Source organism: Colobus angolensis, unplaced genomic scaffold (genome assembly GCF_000951035.1).
Source record: "Colobus angolensis palliatus isolate OR3802 unplaced genomic scaffold, Cang.pa_1.0 Scaffold287, whole genome shotgun sequence".
NCBI classification, from domain to species: Eukaryota; Metazoa; Chordata; class Mammalia; order Primates; family Cercopithecidae; genus Colobus; species Colobus angolensis.
This window is the reverse complement of record NW_012116121.1, coordinates 1,009,239-1,032,408: the sequence shown is the minus strand read 5'-3', so window position 1 is coordinate 1,032,408 and position 23,170 is coordinate 1,009,239. Positions and strand designations below refer to the sequence as shown.

The following is a 23,170-nucleotide window of genomic DNA, read 5'->3' as shown; positions in this document are numbered from 1 at the left end:
GCGGGGCGTTGGTGGGGGAATTGGTACCACAGATCCTACGTAATTCAAGCGGGATTTGCAAAAGCCAAATTGGCAGTTACACACTACGTGTTTTGCTGATCCTTCTAGGGAGGGCTGTGCACAGTTGGAAATACTCCCTCTGACAGTGGGCTTTTACATGCCGCGTGGGCAAATGATTTCGTTTTTGCATTTCACTGTTTTCAGAAAAGCCGGACGATAAAGAGCCAGCATAGTGGAGATGAATGAGGCCGCTGCAAAGCAGGCACCGGTTTCCTAAACGGTTAAGCCGAGGACTTGCTTAGCGCCCTTGGTGGCAGAATGTAGAGGTGGGGAAGGAAGCCAGGCCCCGGAAGTTTCTAGAATCGCGCTTTGTGAGCGGGTGTCTGGCGCGGTGCCGTCTGCGCACGCGTCAGGCCAGCGGTACGTTTGTGAACTTGCGCATGGGCGTAAGGGGGTGTGGCGACGCGCGGGCGTGGGGGCGGTGCGTGCCTTCCTCGTTTCAGTCCTTGAGCGGTCCTGTGGTGAACTCCTCGTCTCCATGGCGACTGGACGCGGTCGGATCTTGCGGCAGCACTGGCTCGGCCTCCAGACGCTGCGCGGGCCCAGCAGGGGCGGTGGCGCGGCCCGGGGGCGCGCTAGGGCCTTTGGGTTCAGGTGACTGTAGGGCCTGCGGGTGGGGTCCGCTGGCGGGAAGCCCCTCACTGCGCGGCCCCACTCTCTTCGCCGTGTATTTTATTCGTCCAGCTTGACACAAGGCCCGCGGCCCTCTTCAACGTGAGAAGGGTCTGGAAGAACGACCAGAGGAAATCCTTTCTACCCTGCAATGTGGGGTTCCCTAAGTTGTGACACAAGTAGAGTAGCCTCTCGGGGAAATACTCTTTCTCGCGGCGCCTGTGGCCGGGGATACGCTCACTTGCCAGGACAGGTGGAGGTCCAAGAGGTCGCTTCTCCGGGATGCGTGCCATAGCTTCACGTGTGCTCCGCCCCTGCCTTCGTATTTTCGCTCTTCTGTAACCGAGAATCTCACTTCGCCTTTTTCATGACCTTACAACTTAGGGAAGTAGAGTCTGCTCATCAAAACCTTACAAATTTACACCCTCATCCCCCAAGCAGATACCTCTGGCAGGCAGGTTGGTCTGGCAGGTGGGGGGTCAGCACTTTCTGCACCTCCAACATCAAGGCCAAGTTGCCATCTACATCACCAGGTCTTGCTCAGCTCCTAGTCCCATTCTGCCTGTCTTCCTGTCTAAATGCAGGGGCCTGTGGTATTCTTATTCTGCTCCCTAGAGGCTCCTCTCTCCATTTCTGTTGGGGTTTCCTGGAACGGAAGCATGGTCCTCTCCTACAGTGAGATAGAAGGCAATTTTGAAGACTTAGGAAAGGAGCAGGAGGCTGCATCTGCTTTCCAGAAGCATCTTCAGCGTGAAGAAGTAAAATCCACTGCATCAGAAGTGTCAGCATGCGTAATGGTACCTTATGAAATCCCTCTCATTATATCGTGAGCTGTTCCCTAGCTGTGTACCCATCTCTGCAGTTAGTTTACAGATGGAGGAATAATGCTAAGAATGGTTTACATTCTTGAGGATTATCTTTCTGCTTGTGAGACTCCTTGATTTATAAATATGGAAAGTCATACATATTTTGCCTTCTAATAAATCAATGGTGTATGTTTTAAGCATACAAAGGGAGTCTATTACATACTAGTTGAACTACTTGTTTTTTCCCCCCTGAATCTCCAGAACTATGTCCTCACTAGGTCTCCATTACTTCCACTTAACTGTTTTCAGAAGCCCAGCCCTGTTGCTTAGTGCTATGATAATAGTTCTTAATTGAATACCTATAATGCTAGACATACCACAAGCCTTGTCACAAATAGAATGGTGACGGTGCCTGCAAAAATTATTTTATGTAGGAGAAAAAGCAGGAATTTAAATAGGAAATTTGAACTTTTAATAAATTTGCTGCTGTTACTAAAATTAGTCTTCACATAGTGCTCTACTGGAGGAAGTACAATGATTTTTATATGATGAATCTTATCCTTTGTAAGTTGAGTGAACTTCCTGGATTGATATAATTAGAGGGCCTGTCATTATGTCTGGAATGGGAACCTGCATTTCAAGCTGATTTGGAAATGTATGCATTATTTTTGGTAAAGAAAAATCCACTGCCGAGAATAGAACGATTGACTATGGTCAAAGCAGGTGGTTATTTTAGTGTCTCGCTGTGGAAAATTAGATGTTGTTAAGGAATCAGTGTTCCCTTTTTAACACAAAATGTGAATAAGTATAACTATCACAAACTGTAAGAAGTGTAGCAGAAAGCATATTAAGTTGGCTTAATTTGTACCTAGTGTAATTTATTTGATTTGCCAGATATTTAAAATGAAGCACAGTCTTTAGGTTTTTAAAATATTGGACTTATTCAAAGCTATCAGATAAAACCTATCACTTGAAAAAAAGTGTTTTCAAACTAAATTTATCTTGCTAAATATATCAGTGCATATCTGCACTTAACCTTGTAGACATACAGATCTGTATAGAAACATAAATGGAACTTGCTGATTTGTTAATTCTGTGGCCCTTAAAAATGTGCAATTGGGGCTGGGCGCGGTGGCTCACGCCTGTAATCCCAGCACTTTGGGAGGCCAAGGCAGGCGGATAACGAGGTCAGGAGATCGAGACCATCCTGGCTAACACGGTGAAATCCCGTCTCTACTAAAAATACAAAAAAAATTAGCCGGGCGCGGTGGCGGGCACCTGTAGTCCCAGCTACTCGGGAGGCTGAGGCAGGAGAATGGCGTGAACCCGGGAGGAGGAGCTTGCAGTGAGCAGAGATCGCGCCACTGCACTCCAGCCTGGGCGACAGAGTGAGACTCCGCCTAAAAAAAAAAAAAAAGAAGTGCAGTTGGTTTATTTTATGGAGAGATAGAAATGTGTTTTCAATAGTGTTAAAAGGTACATTGATGAGATGTATGATCTTATATAAGACATGGTAAAGAGAGCTCTGACAGGACATTAAGGAGATGGGGGTCTCAGAGACTGTCTTTGCTTCTAGCTGGTGACCTTAAGTCCCTTTAGTTGCCTTGTGAGAGCCTTAGTCTTCTAAACTGAAATGAGGGACTCAATGAGATCCATTTTAATTGTGAAAAAACAAAACAGCAAGAAATAAGCTTTGACGTTTTAACAGTGTGAAAACATGTTTGTAATAAAATAGCGTTCATATTCCAATTAAATAAAGGATGGAGTGTCTTAAAGTACTTATATTACCTTGTGCAGTGTGTATGACTAGGAAGTATTTGTAGAATTGACCTAACTAAGCCCTCTTCAATGTTTTAGTCAAAGATAGAGGCATATCCATTCGTTACTGAATTAGGGTTTCAGATTAGGTAAAAGGATTTGGTACTTAAAAAAAATAACTAGTACCAAACAGGATTTATTTGCTTAATCATTATTTTAAACTATCTTTGAATGGGGAGAGTTACAGCATGATTTTGAGGAGGTTACTAAGATAATTTTATTTACATATATTTTATATGCATACATATTTACAAAACAGGTGACTTTATTTCACTGACGTTTTCACAGTAATCTTTCATAAATTCAGGTCACACTTTACTGAAAAGTTAAGATTTTCAGTAAGAACTTGGTGGTGGATTAAGCCAGTATGTATTCTTGAAACATCTAAGCACCCTGGCACTGTGCTTCTCAAATGAATAGTTGTAATGGGTAGGGGATACGTAGAGCATCTTCTTTGTCTGCAAAATCAACACAAAGGCTTTGGGAAAATGTTAAATAATTTAGCTGGTAAATAATATAACATATTTTTGTGATAGGACAAAGACAGATAAATTATTTGGTAGAATGCAATATTTGCTTTAATTTTTAAGATCAATTGGGAGACTTCTAAGAAGTTTTGAGTTTGCTGCAGACCGTACCCCCAGATTTCAGGGGACCTGGTTTCAATTTATTTGCAGGGGTACTGTTGCTAGGAATGACTTTGAGAACCACTGCTCCAGTCTCAAGGATCGTACTGTCCAACTGTGATTCCCTGGCCTTCTTGTACATGTGACTCTTCGGTTTGAAATTAAAACAACACCCCCCATCCCCCAACTTATTACAGATTCAATATGCTAAGAAAAATTAGAAAATACACGGAGTTATGCCCCCTAAATCCTCCCCATTTAAAAAGACCTTCACCAACAACATTTCTAATCCTATGAATCAGATATATTAAATGTTAAACCTTGGTCTCTCTAGACCTCTTTTCTTTGTATGTGTATATTTTCATTTCCTCTTAGAGAAATACAAAAATAAGTTGATGTATTAGGTTGGTGCAAAAGCAATTGTGGTTTTTGCTACTGAAAGTAATGGCAAAAGCCGCGATTACTTTTGCACCAACATAATAGTATCTACTGATATAACCTGCTTTCTCAGTTAGTTATACTGTTAGTGATTCAGCAGATATTTATTGAATGCTGCTTGCATGCCAGGCATATTGTGGGTGCTGAACAATCAGCAGTGACCAAACCCATGCAGTATACCTGCCCATGTTGTTCCAGCGATAGTAAGCAAGACAGATAGGTAAAATGTATAGTGATGGATGGTGATGTGTGCTAAGGAGAAAAACAGAGAAAGGGCACAAAGTGCATGTGTGTGTGACAGAGGGTGGGGTGGGGACTGGATTGCAGTTTAAATAGAATAGCCAAGGAAGGTCTCAGTGAGATGGTGACGTTGTCGTCAATGGCTGAAGAAAGTGAGAGACCAAGCCATATAGACACCTGGAGGACATCAGGGATCTATTTGTAATTCCAACACTTAACCTGGGTTGAAAATCTGTATTTTAATTGACTAAAGATTGTTAACTGTGTGGAGGCCATGCAATTTAACCAATCCCTATACCGTTCTGAGTATTTTTTTTTTTCCCCAGTGCAGACAACTCTGAGATGGACATTCTCGAGTGAACTATTTGTGCACATTTCTAGAATTGGAATTCCTGGCTTAAAAGAGCGTATGTGTTTTTTAAGGATCCCGGTTTCCAATATCAGATTTGGCTTTCCATAACGTTTGTACCACTGTGTCTTGTCTTACCGGTAGTAAATGAGGATGCCTGTTTCTTCGTAACATAGCCAGCATGAATGATCGTCATTTATTTGGTTTTTGCCAATTGCTAGATTAAAATTGATCCATCAGATGGATTTACTTTTCTTTGGTTCTCTTCGAAAGGCCTAGGGTAACAGTTTTTATTTTTCTGGCATCTTCTTGAGAAAATACATAATGACAAAAAGCTGTTACTGATTCAGTAAGTAAGATATTTATTTACTATCTTAAATAGATTTATATTTGGTGAACTACAAGAATATTTATGTTGGAAGTATATACATATAGTTATTCCTATGATGCTTAGGGTATGTGTGGACTCAGACTCTAGCACAGCCAAGCCCCACACTCCCATGGGGTTAAGGGTTACAGGTTTGGAGCTCCTGATAGGAATTGTTATTATTTGATGGAGGAATGATAGAAATTCCCTTTATTCAAAGCTTAAGCGTTAGAATCCTCTGTCAATTGCAGGTATTTTATCTTTGAATATGTAGCATAAGTCAATAGAGACTTTATAAGAAGAATAACCATTTAAAAATAAGTCATGCCTTTAAATAATTTTAGAATGTATTACAAATTTTGTTTACTGTGTTGACTAGTGACAGTAAACAAAGTGTGTTATACCTTCTAAAAGTTATCTGTGTCCACCTGGAACCCCAGGATGTGACTTTATTTGGATATAGGGTCTCTGCGGGTGTAATTAGTTAAGACGAGGTCATACTGGATGAGGGAGAGCCCTAAGTGCAACATGAATGATACCCTTATAAGAAGCACAGAGACAGATATGCCCAGAGGGAAAGTTGCTCTGTGAAGATGGAGGCAGAGACTGGAGTTATGCTGACACAAACTAAGGGATACCAAGGATTTCTGGCAACCACCAGAAAAAGGAATGATCCTCCCTAGAGCCTTCAGAGGGAGTGCGGCCCTGTTGACAATGTGAGTTTTGGACATCTGGCTACTAAGACGTGAAACAATACATTTCTGTTGTTCTGAGTCACCCAGTTTGTGAAGGCAGTCTTAGGAAATGAATGCAATTAGAAAATGATATTTTACTTCTGATTACTATTTTAGGACTACATTAATGGAGCCTAAGCTTTTCTCCTGTGGAAATCTGTATTTAAACAAAATTTCCAACAGAAGTACAAAAATACATAACACAGGCAGAATTATCTGATTAAAGGAAGAGAGGGTATTGCAAAAATTTCCAAATTAGCATTTCTTCCTGTCATTTCTCCCTGTCCTCCTGCCCTGCAGAGCACAGATTGAAAACAATTGGCTAGAAAGTCATATAAGACCAAAAGTACATTAAGCACCTTTTACCGAAGCTGGAATGGAAAGGCATGTGGAGGCAGCATTTTTTTCCCTCGGTGCATTTTTACTCTTCCAGGATCTGGAAAAGTTTACCTTATGCAACTTCTTCTTTGTTGAGATGCCAGTTGGGCAGCTGATCACTAATATTCATGGAGGGCCTACCCTGTACCTGCTACTGTGCTTTTTTCTAGAGAGAAAGATCTGTAAAGGGGAGAGGAATTTACTCTGTGGCTGCTCGGAAGCGTGTGGGGAATTGTGCCTGTTGAGCAGGGCAGGCAGGTGCCAGTGAGTGCTTTGAGTGCCTACTGGCATGTACATATCATGGTGCTGTCTTGCGGTAGGCTCCAGGCTGCACTATCACATGGCCAGCTGAGGCCTAGGGCAAGGGCTCCTTTTTCACCACTTGTGTCATCTAATAGGTTGTGCTTAGAGTTGAGGGTCATCCTCTGTTAAGACCAGTTGTGTGTGGGTTTCATACTTCAGCTTTCTTCCAAGTTCTTAGGACACCTCTGTTTTGCTCCCAATTGTTGCCCTCCTCTATGAATGTTCTTTCAAATATATCTGGGGAATTAACCTGGTATGAAAAACTGAGGATGGTTAAACTGTCACTGCACAAAATATGTATTCGAAGCAATGGTGTTGGTGAACTGAGCATATACATAATGTACCTTCTAGGATTTAGCCACTTCTCAAATAGCACACCTAGAAGGAGGTGCGTCAATAACCAATACCTGTGTGTTGTACGTTGCTTAAAGCAGAAGCTTCCAAACCTTTCCTAGAGAAATAGTGTAAGCACTCGTGACTCTCCAGGTGTGCTGTTGCCTAGATATGGAGGCTGTGAGCTGTATGATTTTCTGGTGTTTTGGATTCCCTCAAGGTGCTGTTGAGTACTGCTGGTTTTGAGGACTGATCTTAATAAAATTTATTTTAGGAACCTCTGAAAAAGACTCACTGCATAAAAATATTATACGCTATTTCATTGAATCTATAAAACCATTGATTCTAAGATGTGCTACTGTTTTCTGTACCACCAAAATAAAAAGATGGCCAGTGAGGTTAAAATGTAAAAGTTTGTGGATGAGTATTTAGTAGTTTGTCTGTGACTGCAAAAACTGGAGTTGGAACCCTCAAAGATCAGAAAAGTTGTAGATTATGTTGACAGTTCTAGTTCACTAATTTCAAGTTTTTTTTTTTTTAAAAACCTTTAATAGTTTCTGTTATATCCAAATTGGCCAATCAATACACTAACTTTATCCTTTTTGTTTCCATTAAATGTATCTGATAGCACCTCTTTGACATGTTGAAAGCCTATAATGAGAGCATATATTTCTAAACCTTAGGGTGAAAGCACATCAGACTAAGTACGGTCTTCAGGTTTCCTTACCAGGACACTAAAGGTTTCACTGTCTCTTCTTCCCTTCTCCCTCCCTTTCTTCCTTACTTACCATCTTTCCTTCCTCCATTCCTTTTTTTCTTTGCAGAAATGGAGTTTTTCAATGAGTAATCTTTGGAGTTTATGAATCCTTTGGAATTCTGTAGAAGGGAATAGATAATTCACCTCCTTTGATAATTACATAATTTGAATTTCCCACATTTACTTTCAGAAAGGGGCCAGGGGTCAAGTTTTCTGCAGGCTCTGCTGCCCTGAGGTGCCATGTCAGAGGTGGACGGCACTGGGAGAGCTCTTTCTCCTGCTGTTCTGGGTTCCTGGATGGGTAAGTAGCAGAAGTAGACTGTCACTTTTGGGGGCCTCTAGGCATGGGGTTATTAGAGAAAGTTATGATGCTGTATATACCAAGTTGCTATTTTGAGCTTGCTAAGAATAGGATTGTGTGGGAAGACAGTACAGCATGGAGCGTTTCGTGAGTCATGGGCCTGTCACCACTATCCTTATGAGATGAACTTTATGAAACGAAACTTCAAGAAGTGACAAGTAAATTGAATTTTCCTTTTATTAAAATGTTCTTCAAAAATATTCACTTTTGAGTTGATAAAGACCCTTGAAAAAGGAGAAAGAAGATTAAAGTGTGTTTTCCTGAAAGCTCAAGAGCGCTGTTCATTTCTCAGCTTTCGACATCTGGGAGCCCATTTGCCATGGCAAGATTCTGTACTGTACCCCTCAGCACCAAGATCCACAGAAGCTTTAAAAAATTATTATGTGTAATTGATGCTCAGAAGTCCATAGATTTGTACTGTAGTAACATTTATGGAACACCAATTATATGCTAAGCATCGTGGGGAGCCCGAAAGCTTGAGATGATCACAGGGACATTTTACACTGCAGGAAGCTAGGCCCACGTAGTCTGCATATTGCAGAACTGTGTGATTCAGACATAAGTTGCCTGATTTCAAGTTCTGGGCTTTTAACACTGTATCATAGCTAGCTCAGCTAACAATGTATGTATTTGTATACAAATTTCAGGGTGTTTTAAAAAAGAAAAAGCAAAAAGGATTTTTAATTCAGGTCATTAATTTCAGCTTAAAACTCTATGCTCTGGGAATAGGCTGTTTTACAGTTATCTGATATGAGAAACGGAGCAAATATTCATTTGATTAGTCCATCTATTAAATATTTGAGGACCTGCTCTGTAGCAGATACCATTCTTGGTACTGGGACACAAATGGGGAGCCACTCACATGTTCTCACGAAGCTGGTGGTTAGTCGGGGAGGCAGATTTAAAATACAGTGAGTTGGGATACCTGTTATCAAGAAAACAAATGGATCCCCAAATCCAGAATAATGGGATGGCATGGTAAGGAAAGACTTATTTGAGGAGGTGCATTTAAGATGAGAACTGAATACTGAGATTCGAGAGCTGTGAGAGGAGCTTGCCAGTGAGGGGAGACCAGAGGTGTGGTGGGGGCTCCAGATGCTACAGGAGCAGTGTGGGAGTGGGGGAGCCCATGAGGCTTGGCTACCAGGCTCTGGGGAAGAGGGTGGATGTCATGTAATTTCCCAGATTATCTTGTTTACTTATTTACCTCTCTTCTCTAGAAGTAGGGAAGATGCAGAGACACAGGCAAGTGGCAGATATATTTGGAGGCATAGCTGACATGGTTCGTTTATGAATTAGATGTAGATGTGAGGGGGAAACAGACAAGTAGGAATCCGAAGCTGTTGGCTGAAGCAGTAGCACAGATTGAGGTGCTGTTAGCTGAGATGGAAGAGAGGTGGGGTCGGGGCAGAAGAGAGGGCCGTGATGGTGACTTTGGACTGATTACAGCTGAGATGTCTGGGATGTGTTCAAAGGAGGATGCCAGATGGATTATGGATGTGTCAGTCTGGCTCAGGATGAGGCCGGGTGGGGTCAGCAGTCATGGAGCTGGATGAGGTGCTTAGGGAAAGCATGGGGAAGGGAAGGCAAAGGTGATTCAGGAGCAAGCTTGGAAGACCCGGGGCAGTGAGAACCAACCAAGCAGGCCAGGGAAGAGCCCTGAGGTCCAAGAAATTGAGGAGAGGCTGTGTGTGAAGCAGAGGAGGAGACAGCCTGAAACACAAGAGCAGTCAGTGACCTGCGGCCTGGGGAGGAAGGGGGAGGAGGCAGCAGGGCATGGTGGCCCCTCAGAGCTGTTGCAGGTGAATGCAAGGGAAGGGGCTGGCCACTCATTTTCATATTTGTGTGTGTTCTATTCCACACTGAAATGTAAAAAGCAAAAAAGTAGGGGGCATGGAGGTGGAGGCAACAGGTGTAGACAACTGTTTTGTTTTCTTTTGTGCTTTCCTAGAGCTTGGCAGTGCGAGGGAGCCTAGAAATTAGGTGGTGGCTCCAGAGAGATTGGGGTGGGGAGAAGCAAAGGAAGAGTGTGGTTTCAGGATGAGAGATTCAGGGTGATTCAGAGGCTCATATCAACAGTGTGGAAGAGGGAGGCAGGAACCAGAGACTGAGGTCCTTGTGCAGAAACCGTGAGGACTTAGAGCACAGGTGCTTGGATGCAGGGAAGTGAACATTCTCCATCGGAATGGGGAAGACAGTGAGGAAAACAGAAATATTGGGATAGATCCACAATATGAAGCAGGGACAAGGACGTGTTCACATTTGAATTCCCACAGGACTGGAAATGAACACGCACAAATTAACATTCTCAGGGAATCTCGTTGGTTCAAAGCAGTTTCTTTGTTCTACATTTTGAACTTATTTAACGGTCCTGCCTCTCACCTCCCCTTTCCCTTATCTCCCTATCATCCTCTCTCCTTACCCCATACAAAGTGAAATAACTAGAATCCAGCAGAAAGTAATCCAATATGGATATAAACATTGATTGTACCAGGTTAGAAGAAATTGTTTGAAAAATGATTAAGAAGGTATTCTATCTCCACTGTCTTAACTATAAAGTAGAGATTTTCTCCTTTTGCTAGGACACAGAGAAACCCCCTTTTCGTTAGGTTATTTCAGTGGGGAGGAAGGTGAAAACCTGCTGAATGCCTGTCTTGAGTGGGATTTTATTCCAGTTAAATAATTCTGGTAGTTGCTGGATACTTTTCTGAAATGTCGTTAAGCCCAGCACTGTGTGTGTGTGTGTTTTTTTAATTGTACTGATTTAAAAAATAATAGGAAGTTTTGTGAAGTAGTTAAATCAAAATATGAAAATTATATGCAATGAATAATCCAAATGGTCACAAAAATGTTTTCTTGCAACTTTGCTGTCTCTAGCATTAGAGACTTTTTCTCATTGAAAGTATCTAATTTATTGACTCTGAATGGGAGGGGTTTTACTTCGGGGACTGATTTAATTAATGCTTTAGCAAAGCTTTTTGTTTAAACTTTCAGAACGTCTCTGGTTAACTGTAGCTGGGGCTTTGAGCAGTGGGGACATTCACATGGTGATACATATCCAACAGGCATGGCGTTAACTATCCTTTTTCTGAGAATCTGCTTTATTCCTTCTCAGTATTATCGGGATTATGGGACTGATAACCTGTAACCTGATTTTCTTGAAAAAGAAACAAATTTAAAATCATAACAATCACAGTAGACAGTATGGGCAAGCTCTTTTAAATTGGACAAAAGATTTCTCCCCTTACTCCTTTATCCCTAGAACTGCCTGCCACCAACCCTTGATACAATCTGTGGTAGCTCTCTTGCCCTTGTCACCTGCCCTTTTGCTGAAGATTCATAGAGGCACACTCCTGACTTCTTGGCACTAGTGATACTTTCTAGTCACTTTCAGATTATTACTGTGTTTTATAGAATTTTGAAGTCATAGAAATAGGTGGAATATTGAGACTACATCTCAATATCATATTCAGGCATACAAATAAAACAGACACTTCAGAAAAAATTTATGACCCTTGGTGTCTCCTTGAAGCCCCAGAGGAAGCAGTCAAAAGCCCAAGGGTGCTCAGAAGGCGACGCCTGGGATCGGTGTGGGCAAGGTTGGAATAAGCTGGTATTTCCCATTATACTTACTTTTCTGGGGAAAGGGATTCTGTGTTTTTCTTATAATACCTACGAATATGTTCTCTGATTCTCTTTATCTCACTAAAGAAACATACGTAGTTTAGTCCAGGTTTGGTGGTCAACATGGTGAAACCGCACAAAAAATACAAAAAATTAGCCAGGTGTGGCAGCATGTGCCTGTAGTCCCAGCTGCTGGGGAGGCTGAGGTGGGAGAATGGCTGGAGCCCAGGAGTTCAGGACTGCAGTGAGCCCTGATCATGCCACTGCATTCTAGCCTGAGTAACAGAGCAAGACCCTATCTCTACAAAAATAATAATAAAAAAATACATAGTTTCATGGGGGACACTGAAATTCTGCCTGTTGATTCACAGTGTATGAACATGATTAAAATGCTGAGGAAGTTAGCTCTTCCAACCCTTGACTCTATTTATGGTTTATGTCATGAGAATTAGAATAACCAGAAAATTTCTTTTTCTTTCTTTTTTTTTTTTGACATGGAGTCTCGCTCTGTCACCCAGACTGGAGCACAGTGGCCAGATCTCAGCTCACTGCAAGCTCCGCCTCCCGGGTTTACGCCATTCTCTTGCCTCAGCCTCCCGAGTAGCTGGGACTACAGGCGCCCGCCACCTCGCCCGGCTAGTTTTTTGTATTTTTTTTAGTAGAGACGGGATTTCACCGTGTTATCCAGGATGGTCTTGATCTCCTGACCTCGTGATCTGCCTGTCTCGGCCTCCCAAAGTGCTGGGATTACAGGCTTGAGCCACCGCGCCCGGCCCAGAAAATTTCAATAAAGAAAATAATTGAAGATGAGGGTACAGTTTGCCTTTTGTACAGGAGGAGTCTGTCTATGGCCTTCTATTTAGAGATGAGCAGCTAGTTGTTTTCTAGGTAATCTGTAGAAAGAAACCTGGTCCACTCTGGTGATTTTTTTTTCCTTTTTCTGTTTTTGCAGAATGCCTCCAGAAATCTTGCTAAAGATATTTTCCTACTTGGATGCTGTGAGCCTGCTGTGTGCTGGATGTGTGAGCAGGTGCTTTTATCATCTAGCCAATGACAAGTAAGCAGAAATCCAAGTCTGTTATGTTTTGATGACAGTTTGATGAAAGTCAGGAAGATTAGTAACTTTTTAACCATTTTTAAGAATTTAAGAGAATTCAGGAGTATTTTTGCACACCAGTGGAAATGTCGAATGCTTTAACTATGAAATTTTCAAATATTTGCATTTATATGCTTAAATGAATATACTTTGCATGGAACAAAAAAAATCAAAACTTGTTATTGCTGTAGCTGTTAGAGAATGCAGCTTCAGGTCTGTTGTCAGGAGGTCTTGGCTGTGTTCCCCACAGAATCAGACCTAATCACAGTCTCAGGCAGCACTGCAGGGACCTGCTGGCTTTGATCCTGGTGCTTCATTCACAGAGCTGAATGAGTGCTCTCTGCTGATGGCCAAGCAGATCCTAAAGAAAGAGAAGGAAGAGGCTAAGTTAGGTGTACTTAGCTTTTCCTCCCAAACATGCCAATCAAGTTAAGTTACTCTGTGGGGAGAGCAAAATGGACAGAGAGCGGCCAAGACTGTCCTCTCCTGGAGGCTGTACCCTTGGAAGCAGGGAGCCAAAAGAGAGGGGTTCGCCTGTGGTCATCTGGGCTTGCAGGGAACAGATCTAGGAAGGAAGGGGAGAAGCCTCTGCTTCTGCTTGTCACTGTAATCTTAGCCTGCATCTCAGAATTATATCTTGGGGAGAGAGATGGTGAAATCCTCCTTTCAGTGAGGATTTCATGGCCTACAACAGAACATCTTGGCTTTTTAGGCCCCTCTCTCATTCAGCATCAAAAGATCAGACAAATATTGTTCCTACATAGAACCTACATGTCAGCTGGGGAAATCAGCAAGATGAGAGGGAATGCAGGTTTTAACTGGTGGTTTTGTTTACTAGGTAAGGAGATGGAGAATGGCAGAAGGAGGGCTGTCATATTAGTTAACCCTGGAACATGGTGGACAAGAATGTCATTTGGTGCAGTGGTTCTCAAATGCCATCCAGAGAAGACTACGTATGAACCACCTGGGAAAGTTTAAAAAATTTCCATCCCTAGTCTGCATTTCTAGAGATTATAATTTAGTGCTTTGAAATCTGTATTTGAAAAATTCTCTGGCTGGGCGTGGTGACTCACACCTATAATCCCAGCATTTTGGGAGGCCGAGGCAAGTGGATCATGAGGTCAGGAGATAGAGACCATCCTGGCTAACATGGTGAAACCCCGTCTCTACTAAAAATACAAGATATTAGCCGGGCATGGTGGCGGGCGCCGGTAGTCCCAGCTCCTTGGGGCTTGGGAGGCTGAGGCAGGAGAATGACATGAACCCGGGAGACGGAGCTTGCAGTGAGTCGAGATCGCGCCACTGCATTCCAGCCTGGGCGACAGAGCGAGACTCCATCTCAAAATAAATAAATAAATAAATAAAAAATTCTCCAGGTCATACTAATGAATAGTCAAGTTCTGAAATGACTAATCTAGTCCATCTTTGATGTTAGGTGTATGCCACTTAAGCGAGGAACTCAGAATAAGCCCTCAGATCTCATTAAAGCTGTCCTCAACCACTGTCGTACTCTGAAGAGGACATACACTGTTACCTAGTTGGAAAGGTGATTTTTCTTTTAATTTAAAGAGGCGTTTCCTGTATGGAAGAATGTATGTCTCTCTATGTCAATACATGCACACACACACGCACACACACAATCAATGAATGAACTAATAATGTTCTTCACAGTAGTTACACAATGAATTAGAGCATTTTCTACATTTCCCTTTCTTAATGATGGTTGTAGTTTGCGTAGTTGAGATTTATGTGTTTCACCAAGCCTCGTGTTGAAATTTGGTCCCCAGTGTGGGAACTGGGGCCTAATGGGAGCCGTTTGGGTCATGGGAGCAGATCCCTCCTGAATGGCTTGGTGCCTTCCTTGTAGTTCTTGCTCTAGAGCTGGTTGTTTAAAAGAGCCTGGCAGACCTCCCTTCCTTCTCTCTTGCTCGCTCACTCCATTTCTCTCTCTCTCTGCCACGTGATCTCTGCACAGTTGGCTTGCCTTGGTTTTCTGCCATGTGTAGAAGCTTCCTGAGGCTTCACCAGAGACAGATGCTGGTGTCGTGCTTCTTGCACAGCTTGCAGAATTATGAGCCAAATAAACCTCTTTGCTTTACAGATTACCCAGCCTCAAGTGTTCCTTTGTAGCAATACAAAGAGACTAAGACAATGATTTAATAAGAGATGAAGGTGCTCACTAAAAGAAAGCACAGCAAGGCACTTTTCAAGGAAGGAGTCAACCAAATGTCTGAAACTGTAGCATTCTGGGGGGTTCCCACTTTATTTAAGGGTAGAATTCAGACTCTTCAGATAAGCTGATAAATTGTATATTTCTTAGTTTCTTTACTGTCTCTGCTCTTAACTTCACCTGCATGGGGAAGAAACCAGGCCTGGAATCAGATTTGGAGCACAGCTGTAGTGATGTTTTTTTGCATACTTTTAGTATTACTCATGTGCCCTCCTCACTTTCTTGGAAGTTGCCATTTGGAAATATGAGCTTCTGATGAAATTGCACTCACATTTCCTTTCTTTTTCAAAGGATATATTTAATTGTGCTAAGTTGAATTGCACTTTTTAGGTCCTGTTAAAGGACCTAAAGAGGCCTAGTCTGACTCTTAAAGTCAACTTCTGGTCATGAAGTCAGACTACAGAAAAGGATGTGTGATAATTGAACGAGTAATCAGTATGTTTTTGAAAAGTTTACAGTGTATTCTAAGCATTGCTTCTGAAGAGACGGCAAGCACACATAGTGTAGCGAGTTACATTCTGATGACTTGTGGGCACACACGCTTGAAGGGCAGGGGGCTCCCCGGTGCCCCATCCCAGGGGGGGCTACTCTCTTCTGCATGAGCGCTGGTCTCTGCATGGGAATAACGAGGATGTGTGGATGAGGTGGCCTCTGGTTTATCAAAAGGGGGTTTTATTTGCCATGTACTCTGGCAAACACTATTTATCTGAACATTAAATTGGCCCCATTTTCTAAACAATTTGGTTGAGTTTCCCTGAGCCTGTTGGTAGTTATATTGGATAAATATGCCCTTGTCCTTGAATCTGACTAGGCCTTCTAACAGGATAGAGCATTTGGGGATCAAGACGTAAATATGTTTGGGTTTTTGAGACTGTGAAAGGCATCTGAACCTTAACATTTGTGTATTATAAAAAATCAAGGGGAACCATCTGCAGTATAAAATGTCTTTACTTAGGTTCATTTACAGTAAGTAACATATGATCATGTGTGTGAACATAGTTCATCACAGGAATGTTAGGTGTGGTTATTGTTACGAACTGCATGTGGAGTTTATGCTGTGGTTCCCATCTCTGCAACAGTGTTTGTTTTTGCAGTTGGTAAGTGCTAACACATGTAAAAATAGTATCAGAGGTTGTTTAGATAGTGCTGATATGAGGAATTCAAGGCTCCATAAAGGTCCTGCTAAAGGAATACTTACATAGAGTGAAATGCCGAGTAAAATAAATGAAAAAAACACAAGCAAGCTTTTATGCAAAGGAAGTTTTAAAAGTGTCTATTCAAAGGATTTTGGTGAAACAGTTTCAGCTTTACTTAAATATACTCAACTCATCACATTCCGTCTGTCCGCTTACATAGGAAAGTCCAGAAATTTCTGAATTGAAAACACTGACACTTTAATATAAAAGCTGGGCATGAAGTGATTTTTCGGATTTTTCAGAGTGAGAAATGACTTGAGAAACCCACACTAGGAAGAGAATTCAACCAGGGTCTGACTATGTGTGAGCTTGCATTTGTTGGGAAGTCCATGTAATGTCTGAGTCAAGGAGGTGGCATTCTGAAGTCATGTGTTTAAGAAATGGTCCTTTTCTGCTGCAGTTAAGGAAATAGTTCTGCCTCCCCAGAGCACCCAGGTTTATCCCCAGGGGTCCTGCTGCAATTCAGGACCACCGCTCTGTGGGAGAATCGCTTTCTCCCTGCAGCCTCCAGGCCATTGACTGCTTCATCCTATGCTGCTCTGAGTAGTAATGTGGAGACATAAATGAGCAAATCATTAATATTTAAAATGCAAAGTTTGCCTTTCAGGTAAGGAATTGATTTTAAGCCCTGACTCAGTTTTCCCCGTGTCTTCCTTCTCTTTCCTGGTGGTGGTGGAGAGTACTGGCTGAGAGGGAGGAGCCCTCAGGCCAGCTCACTGCCACCACTCGTGGGGCTTCTCCCGGCCTCTGAGTAGAGATGAGTGGAAGGAACAGAGTTTGAGTCAGAGCTGAGTTTGAATTCCCACATTGAGGCTTATTGACTCTCTGAATTTGGTGAGCTTATTCAGTTTCTTTGACCCATTTCTTTGTGATTGAAGAGGTAGTGAAACCCAGGTGATAACAGTGTGAGCTATGGTTCAGATCCCAGCTTCACTATACACTTGAGTGCACATACCTGGGCCAACTCACCTTGCATCTGAGCCTCAGTTACAGCATCTATGCAGTGGGAACAGGAATACCAGCACCTCCTGGTTTCTTTGTGAGGAATAAATGAGTAATGTATAATACCTAAAGTGGTTAAACAATGCTTGACACATAGTAAGTTTTGAAAAAACTTAACTGTTGTTTAGTTGTTACCATTAAAACTCTTCACTTTTTTTTCTCCTTGTGAAAGCCTATTCCTTGTTGAAAGTTAAAAAATAGCAAAAAGAATGTACAATTCCATTGTTCCCTATTGAAATTTCTTGGTGTGTGTACATACATCCTTTCTGATCTTTTAAAAAGCGTGTATATATTTAAAAACAAGAATCATATTACATATACTTTTTGTTACTTTTAAAATAATAGATTTCCTATTCCATTACTGATCTAAGAGGGCAATGGTTTTTGGTGGTGTTGAATTTAAAACACTAAATCTGAAACTGCAACTCACTTTAACAGATGAACGTTCAACTGTAAATACTCAGCTTGACTTATTCATGGAATTGGATTATTTGAGAACATTATGCATCTCTAATTTGATATATTATGACTAAGATAGGTGACAGTGTCTCTTAGTTAACATATTTCCTCTTTTCCCTCCAGTTTTATTTGGATCAGAATCTACTCAACTGCTTTTTCACCTACAAGATCAAATTGGAAAGTTAATTCAGTAGAGAAGATAGCTGTGTCTGTGAGCTCTCTGTCAGTTCAGGATAAAGAAGCTGGTTATTGGAAGAAAGAATATATCAGAAAACAAATAGCATCTGTAAAAGCCGCACTAGCTGACATCCTCAAACCTGTCAACCCTTACACAGGCCTTCCAGTTAAGACCAAAGAGGCCCTCAGGTACGCAGTGTGTTCCAAAAGAGAATGATGGCATCAGCTCAAAGTATCGTGTACATAGGACATATGTGCAATTTAGATTGTGTGGGACCATCTCTAGTATTTTTGTGTGTTTTGTGCATCTATAAAATATGTCACATTTTCCTATTCCACATAGCCTTCTGCATTTGCCAGTTCAACCAATTGCAGATCATAAGTATTGGTGGGGACGAGGGGCGGGGGGAACCTGAAACAATAATATCAGTATAAAATACAAAGAAAGCCAGTACATTATACATAGTAACAACAGTTTGCACAGCATTTACATTGTATTAGGTATTATGAGTAATCTCAAGATGATTTAAAGAATACAGGAGGAGGTGCTTAGGTTATATGCAGATACTATACCATTTATATAAGGGTTTTGAACCTCCACAGATTTTGGTATCACGGGGGTCCTAGAACCAATTTCCTGTGGAGACAGAGGGATAACTAGCAAATAGCCTAAAGTTTTAATGAAAAGCACAAGTAACTGACTTATCTGCTGTAGTACAATGAGAATGTTCAAGGTCTCTTTTCTGGGCAGAATCTTTGTCTTATTTATATATTGCCAGTATCTGGAAGATCATGGATGTTCAGTGGGTGTTAGGTGAGGAGAAAAAGTCTGAAGAGAGTACTATTGTTGAAATGAAAATTGAACTGGGCATATTCTGAGAATTTTGACTTTGGATTTTGAGGAACTAGATCCTTTAGAGAAGATATGTGAAATTGCCTGTAGCATTTTTTTTTTCCAATGAGGCAAACATTGTTAGTTTTTTTTCTTTCTCCAGAATGTTTGGTTTAGGTTGGGCAATTATACTGAAAGAAAAAAGTGGAAAAGAATATATCATGGAGCATGTTGATCTTTCCGTAAATGACACATCAGTTACTGTTATATGGTATGGCAAAAACTGGCCGTGCCTAGCATCATTGTCAACCTTAGATTTATGTGGTGTGACACCAGTTTTTATGGACTGGTATAAAACTCCCACCAAACATAGGTAAGTACCAATCAGCAGAACTGTTGAGTGAGAGCATCTTATGTGTAAATACTACTTGGCATTACTTTTGTAATTAAAAAATAAGAGCAGTGTTTTTTAATTTTATCACATATTAAATGTGCATTCTGCATTACTGTAGAAGAGGAAAATAATGCATTTTATCACATTTCTGATTAGGTCTAAATTTAAGTTCCTCATATCTTGGTTGTCTTTAATGGTAGGGAATGATATTCTAGTTAACAACATTTCCTGAATGATTGATGGCTAACCTTTGGGGTTTTTCATTTTAACCATCTTAACAGAAAGATATGTGGTATCTTCCTTCTTTAGTAAGTGGAATACTAATCAGAGTCTAAATATGAGGAAACCAAGTCATAATGATCGGTTATTTTGTTTGCCTTCTGTTGAACTTACTAGATATGTGATCTTGTGCAAGTAACTTACTCTTTCTGTGTCTCCATTCTCTCCTCTCTGAAATGACATGATCGTTATACTGGCATAGTATTTAGCATATATGACTGCAGTGAATAAGACTGATCAAAAGATACCACTGTAGAATGTGTAGATCAGCTAAGTGTGCAGCAAATGGGTAATGCTTAGTGAGCCCTTTACTATTCTGTTGTCAGGTGGCTTTGCACTGAGTCCATATTCACTATGAGGCTGTCATCTGCCTTTCTGAGCAGCTCTCTCAGGCTCTCTTTTTCATCATTGATTGCTTCCTCCTGAAAGCTGGATTATGGCATGCATAGCATCCTCATCTCTGGAGCAAGCTAGCATAGCTTTATATAAGATATATTGCAAATATAAAGTTAATACCTGCCTTCTTCCACATTGGTTTCCTGCCCTCCCAATTCCTTCACTGTCTCAGTATTCTTTGACTTTTCAGGAGTATTTACCATGTCGTTTTCTTACCATCCTTGCATGTTGCAGTTGCACCCATTGGTTTCTCTCCTGTCTGTCCTTGCTATGGAGGATGCTGTGATATCTGACATTAGTGCCTGCCATCTCCATGGAGGGACAGGGTTCTTTCATGGTTTCCCTGGATACAGACACTTTTGGTTTTTCTTTTTTTCTTTTTTTTTTTTTTTTGCAGCTCTGTAACTGGGGACCCTGTTTTTGGCTCCTCTCCACGGCGCCTGCTCTTTGAGCATTGTTTTAGTGATTACTGAGCTCTCTTTCCACGCTCTGAATGTAAGACTATTCAGACCTCTTGGTGCTGGCAAATCCAGGTTTTATTGTACTCTAAAAATATTCTTGATTTTATGACAAAAAATGAATTATTTTTCCTGAATATATTACAGAGGATACTTTGGAAACAGTTACCTTTTTTAAAAACTGTACTTTTATTTGGATAAATCTTTGAAATTTCTTGTGGTGTCATGAAGGAAGTCAGCTTTTTCTAATGTGGTAATTAGACTTTATGCATTTCAAAATTGCGTTTGGAGAATAAGTCCACAAACTGTACTAGTTTTGCTAAACAGTATGTTACTTGGCATATCATGAAATGTTGTTTACAGACATTAGGACAAAATGGCTAACACTAATTCAAATGATCCTGAAGAATTAAGGTAAATGGATAATGTTGAGTTATAAAGCTCAGTTAAAGACAGTATTTCCCTGAATTGGTCATCAAGGTCAGAAGTAATAGATACTACATACTGCCAAGTGCTAGAGTTCATTGGGAAAATTCATTTGATGTAATTTATTTCCATGGGACTTCAATGGACTTCAGCCAGCCTTTGATAAGCTGCGATAAACAAAACTAAAAGTGTTTTTTAGGAATTTGTTTTGATCGGCACTTTTATTGCAAGTTTGTAACTGAATGCTTTCATCATGCAGGAATATAAATCCTTGTATGCATCTATGTGACAGCCAAGAAGAGACTTTGTGATTTTTATTTGGGTCTTTCTTGTTTCCTCTATGAGAAGTTTTTCAACAACAGTGAAAGCCTTATTGATGTAATTTGGATTCCCCTGTAATTTATACCTTTCTCGTCAGACTCTCAGTTTTCTTCCTTGCCAGCACTTTCTGCTCTGCAGCTTGTGCTATCCCACCCTAAGTTTGTGAGAACTGTTGGGGAGATGTCAGCCTTAGTTTCTGTGTCTGTGGCTGTAAGGCCAAGCACATGAGGACTCAGCACATTCTCAGAGTCTATTTAATAAGTACCTCTACAGCCAGATTTTCGGAGAAGAAGGTTTCTCACATCCCCACCCAGCTGCCTCTATCCACATTAATGATACTAGCAGGGACTGATATTTATTGAGCACCTGCCCCATGCCCTGTGCTCTCGTCCCCACTGAGCAGGCTGGTGATTTCATACACGAAGAACCAGCCTGTGATAGTCACAAAGTCACTGTAGGTTGAAGCTAAGGTTTTACCTCAGGTTTCCCTGACTCCATGGTGAGGTTCCTGACCCTGCATTTATCCTCCTCCAAGTGTATTCTGCATATGCGGGGTTTATTTCTAATTTCTACATCACACACGCTCACCGACTGTCTCTCCTTACCCAGTTGTGGTTCTCTGCACAAGAAGTTATTTTGAAAAGTTGAACATGGGACTAGGGTCATGTGGTAGCTACAGATCTGGTTTTGATGCCTCACAGTCTCTTCCACTTTGAAACAGGACTGCAGCTGGTATCCTTTTTAACTCGCTTATTTAATGTACCTTTGAATACCTATTGCCTGCTGACTGTGCCTGAGGTGCTGGGCACCACTTGTTGAATGAGATGTGACCCCCAGCTCCTTAGGGATTTCAGTTTAATGCTGTGTTAGTGTTTCCTTTATGAAAACACTGGTGATTTAGTTTAAGTTTATTTCTGATGTGTCAACTTTCACCATCTCTGGGTTATCCTTGATAATAACTGTAAAAGGCCCATCTGCTTTCCAACCACCTCCTGAGGCCGCCCATTCTTATGTCACTTGAAATAGTGTATCTTTGCTTCTGTGTCGTTTCACTCACTTGACTAGGAATACAGAGTGAATGTCTACTTTAGATTGTATTGTGCTGGGTTTTGAGGGAGTAGAACAGGGGACAGTTCTACCACTTCATCACTTTCCTGATACTTCAGCTTCCTCCTGGCTGGGTCATTGAGTTGACAGTAAGAGCAAGATGGAGGGGAAGAAAAACCTATTTGGGTTGGAAATCTGGATGTATCCATTTTGCCTTTTATTCATTTGTGTCCCCACCCTGCCAATGGGCCACTTAGTTTGAGCACATCATTAACATGCTCTTCAAACGTATTTGTGATACGCTAAAGAGAACTGACAACACTATAGACAGGAAAGCTCACTTCTCTCTCTCCTTTCCTTGGCATAACGTTCAAAGACTCCGATGGCATTCTTTAATTGCAAAGTACAATCTGAGTCATTTGACTGTATCTACCATGATTGGCTGTGACAGACTCATTCGGATCTTCTGCCTGCACCCTGGCCTCCTGGTGGGAGTGTGGAAGGTAAGACTTGAGTCCCTGTATGTACTGTGTCATTTCCCCATCACAATACCACGTTTACTTACCATTGTGTGTGACATCAAATGTAACATCCTTTAAGTCTTTTCATTAACTGCAGTCCGTTTTACATCTTATCAACCTCATTTTTTCAGACTAACGTGGCCCTGTCTGCTCCACTGAGGCTGCTCTGCTATTCTGCTATCATAGACAACTATGCCATCTGTTGTTCTGCTGTTCAGCTATCATAGACAACAACCTCTTCCTGCCTTCATGTTTTCCTTTGTGTTATTCCTTTAATGTCATGTGGCTTTCCCACTTCCAATCAGTCCATGTTCCTTCTCTTCCTTTCATGCTCTTTCTTTGACAACGTCTCCCCTTACTATGTGTTCAGCACACTCGTCTCCCAAGCACGTTTCTGATCCTGTAGGTGCGGCATTGAGTGAAATCTGCTCTTCAGGGTCAGGTGTCTAAGATGTTATCCTTTCCCTCTGCATAAGATTTCTTGTTTCCCCAGGTCTGCCTGATATTTTAAGATAGTAGTTCACAAATGT

General features: G+C 41.5%; 1 protein-coding gene across 2 annotated transcripts in view; it reads left to right on the top strand.

Annotated features, from left to right (window-relative positions):
• The first annotated feature begins 442 nt into the window (after window positions 1-442).
• FBXO15 (F-box protein 15) overlaps window positions 443-23,170 on the top strand; it is a 77,061-nt gene continuing 54,333 nt past the window's right edge. Inside the window, exons 1-6 of one of the 2 annotated variants that reach the window (XM_011948913.1) lie at window positions 443-654; window positions 8,012-8,122; window positions 12,759-12,863; window positions 17,913-18,155; window positions 18,962-19,171; window positions 22,496-22,622. In XM_011948913.1, coding sequence (XP_011804303.1) covers window positions 539-654; window positions 8,012-8,122; window positions 12,759-12,863; window positions 17,913-18,155; window positions 18,962-19,171; window positions 22,496-22,622 — 912 coding nt within the window. In that variant the 5' untranslated portion in view covers window positions 443-538. Of the gene's footprint in view, window positions 784-8,011; window positions 8,123-12,758; window positions 12,864-17,912; window positions 18,156-18,961; window positions 19,172-22,495; window positions 22,623-23,170 lie in introns of both variants that reach the window. The other variant, XM_011948914.1, reaches the window with a different exon arrangement.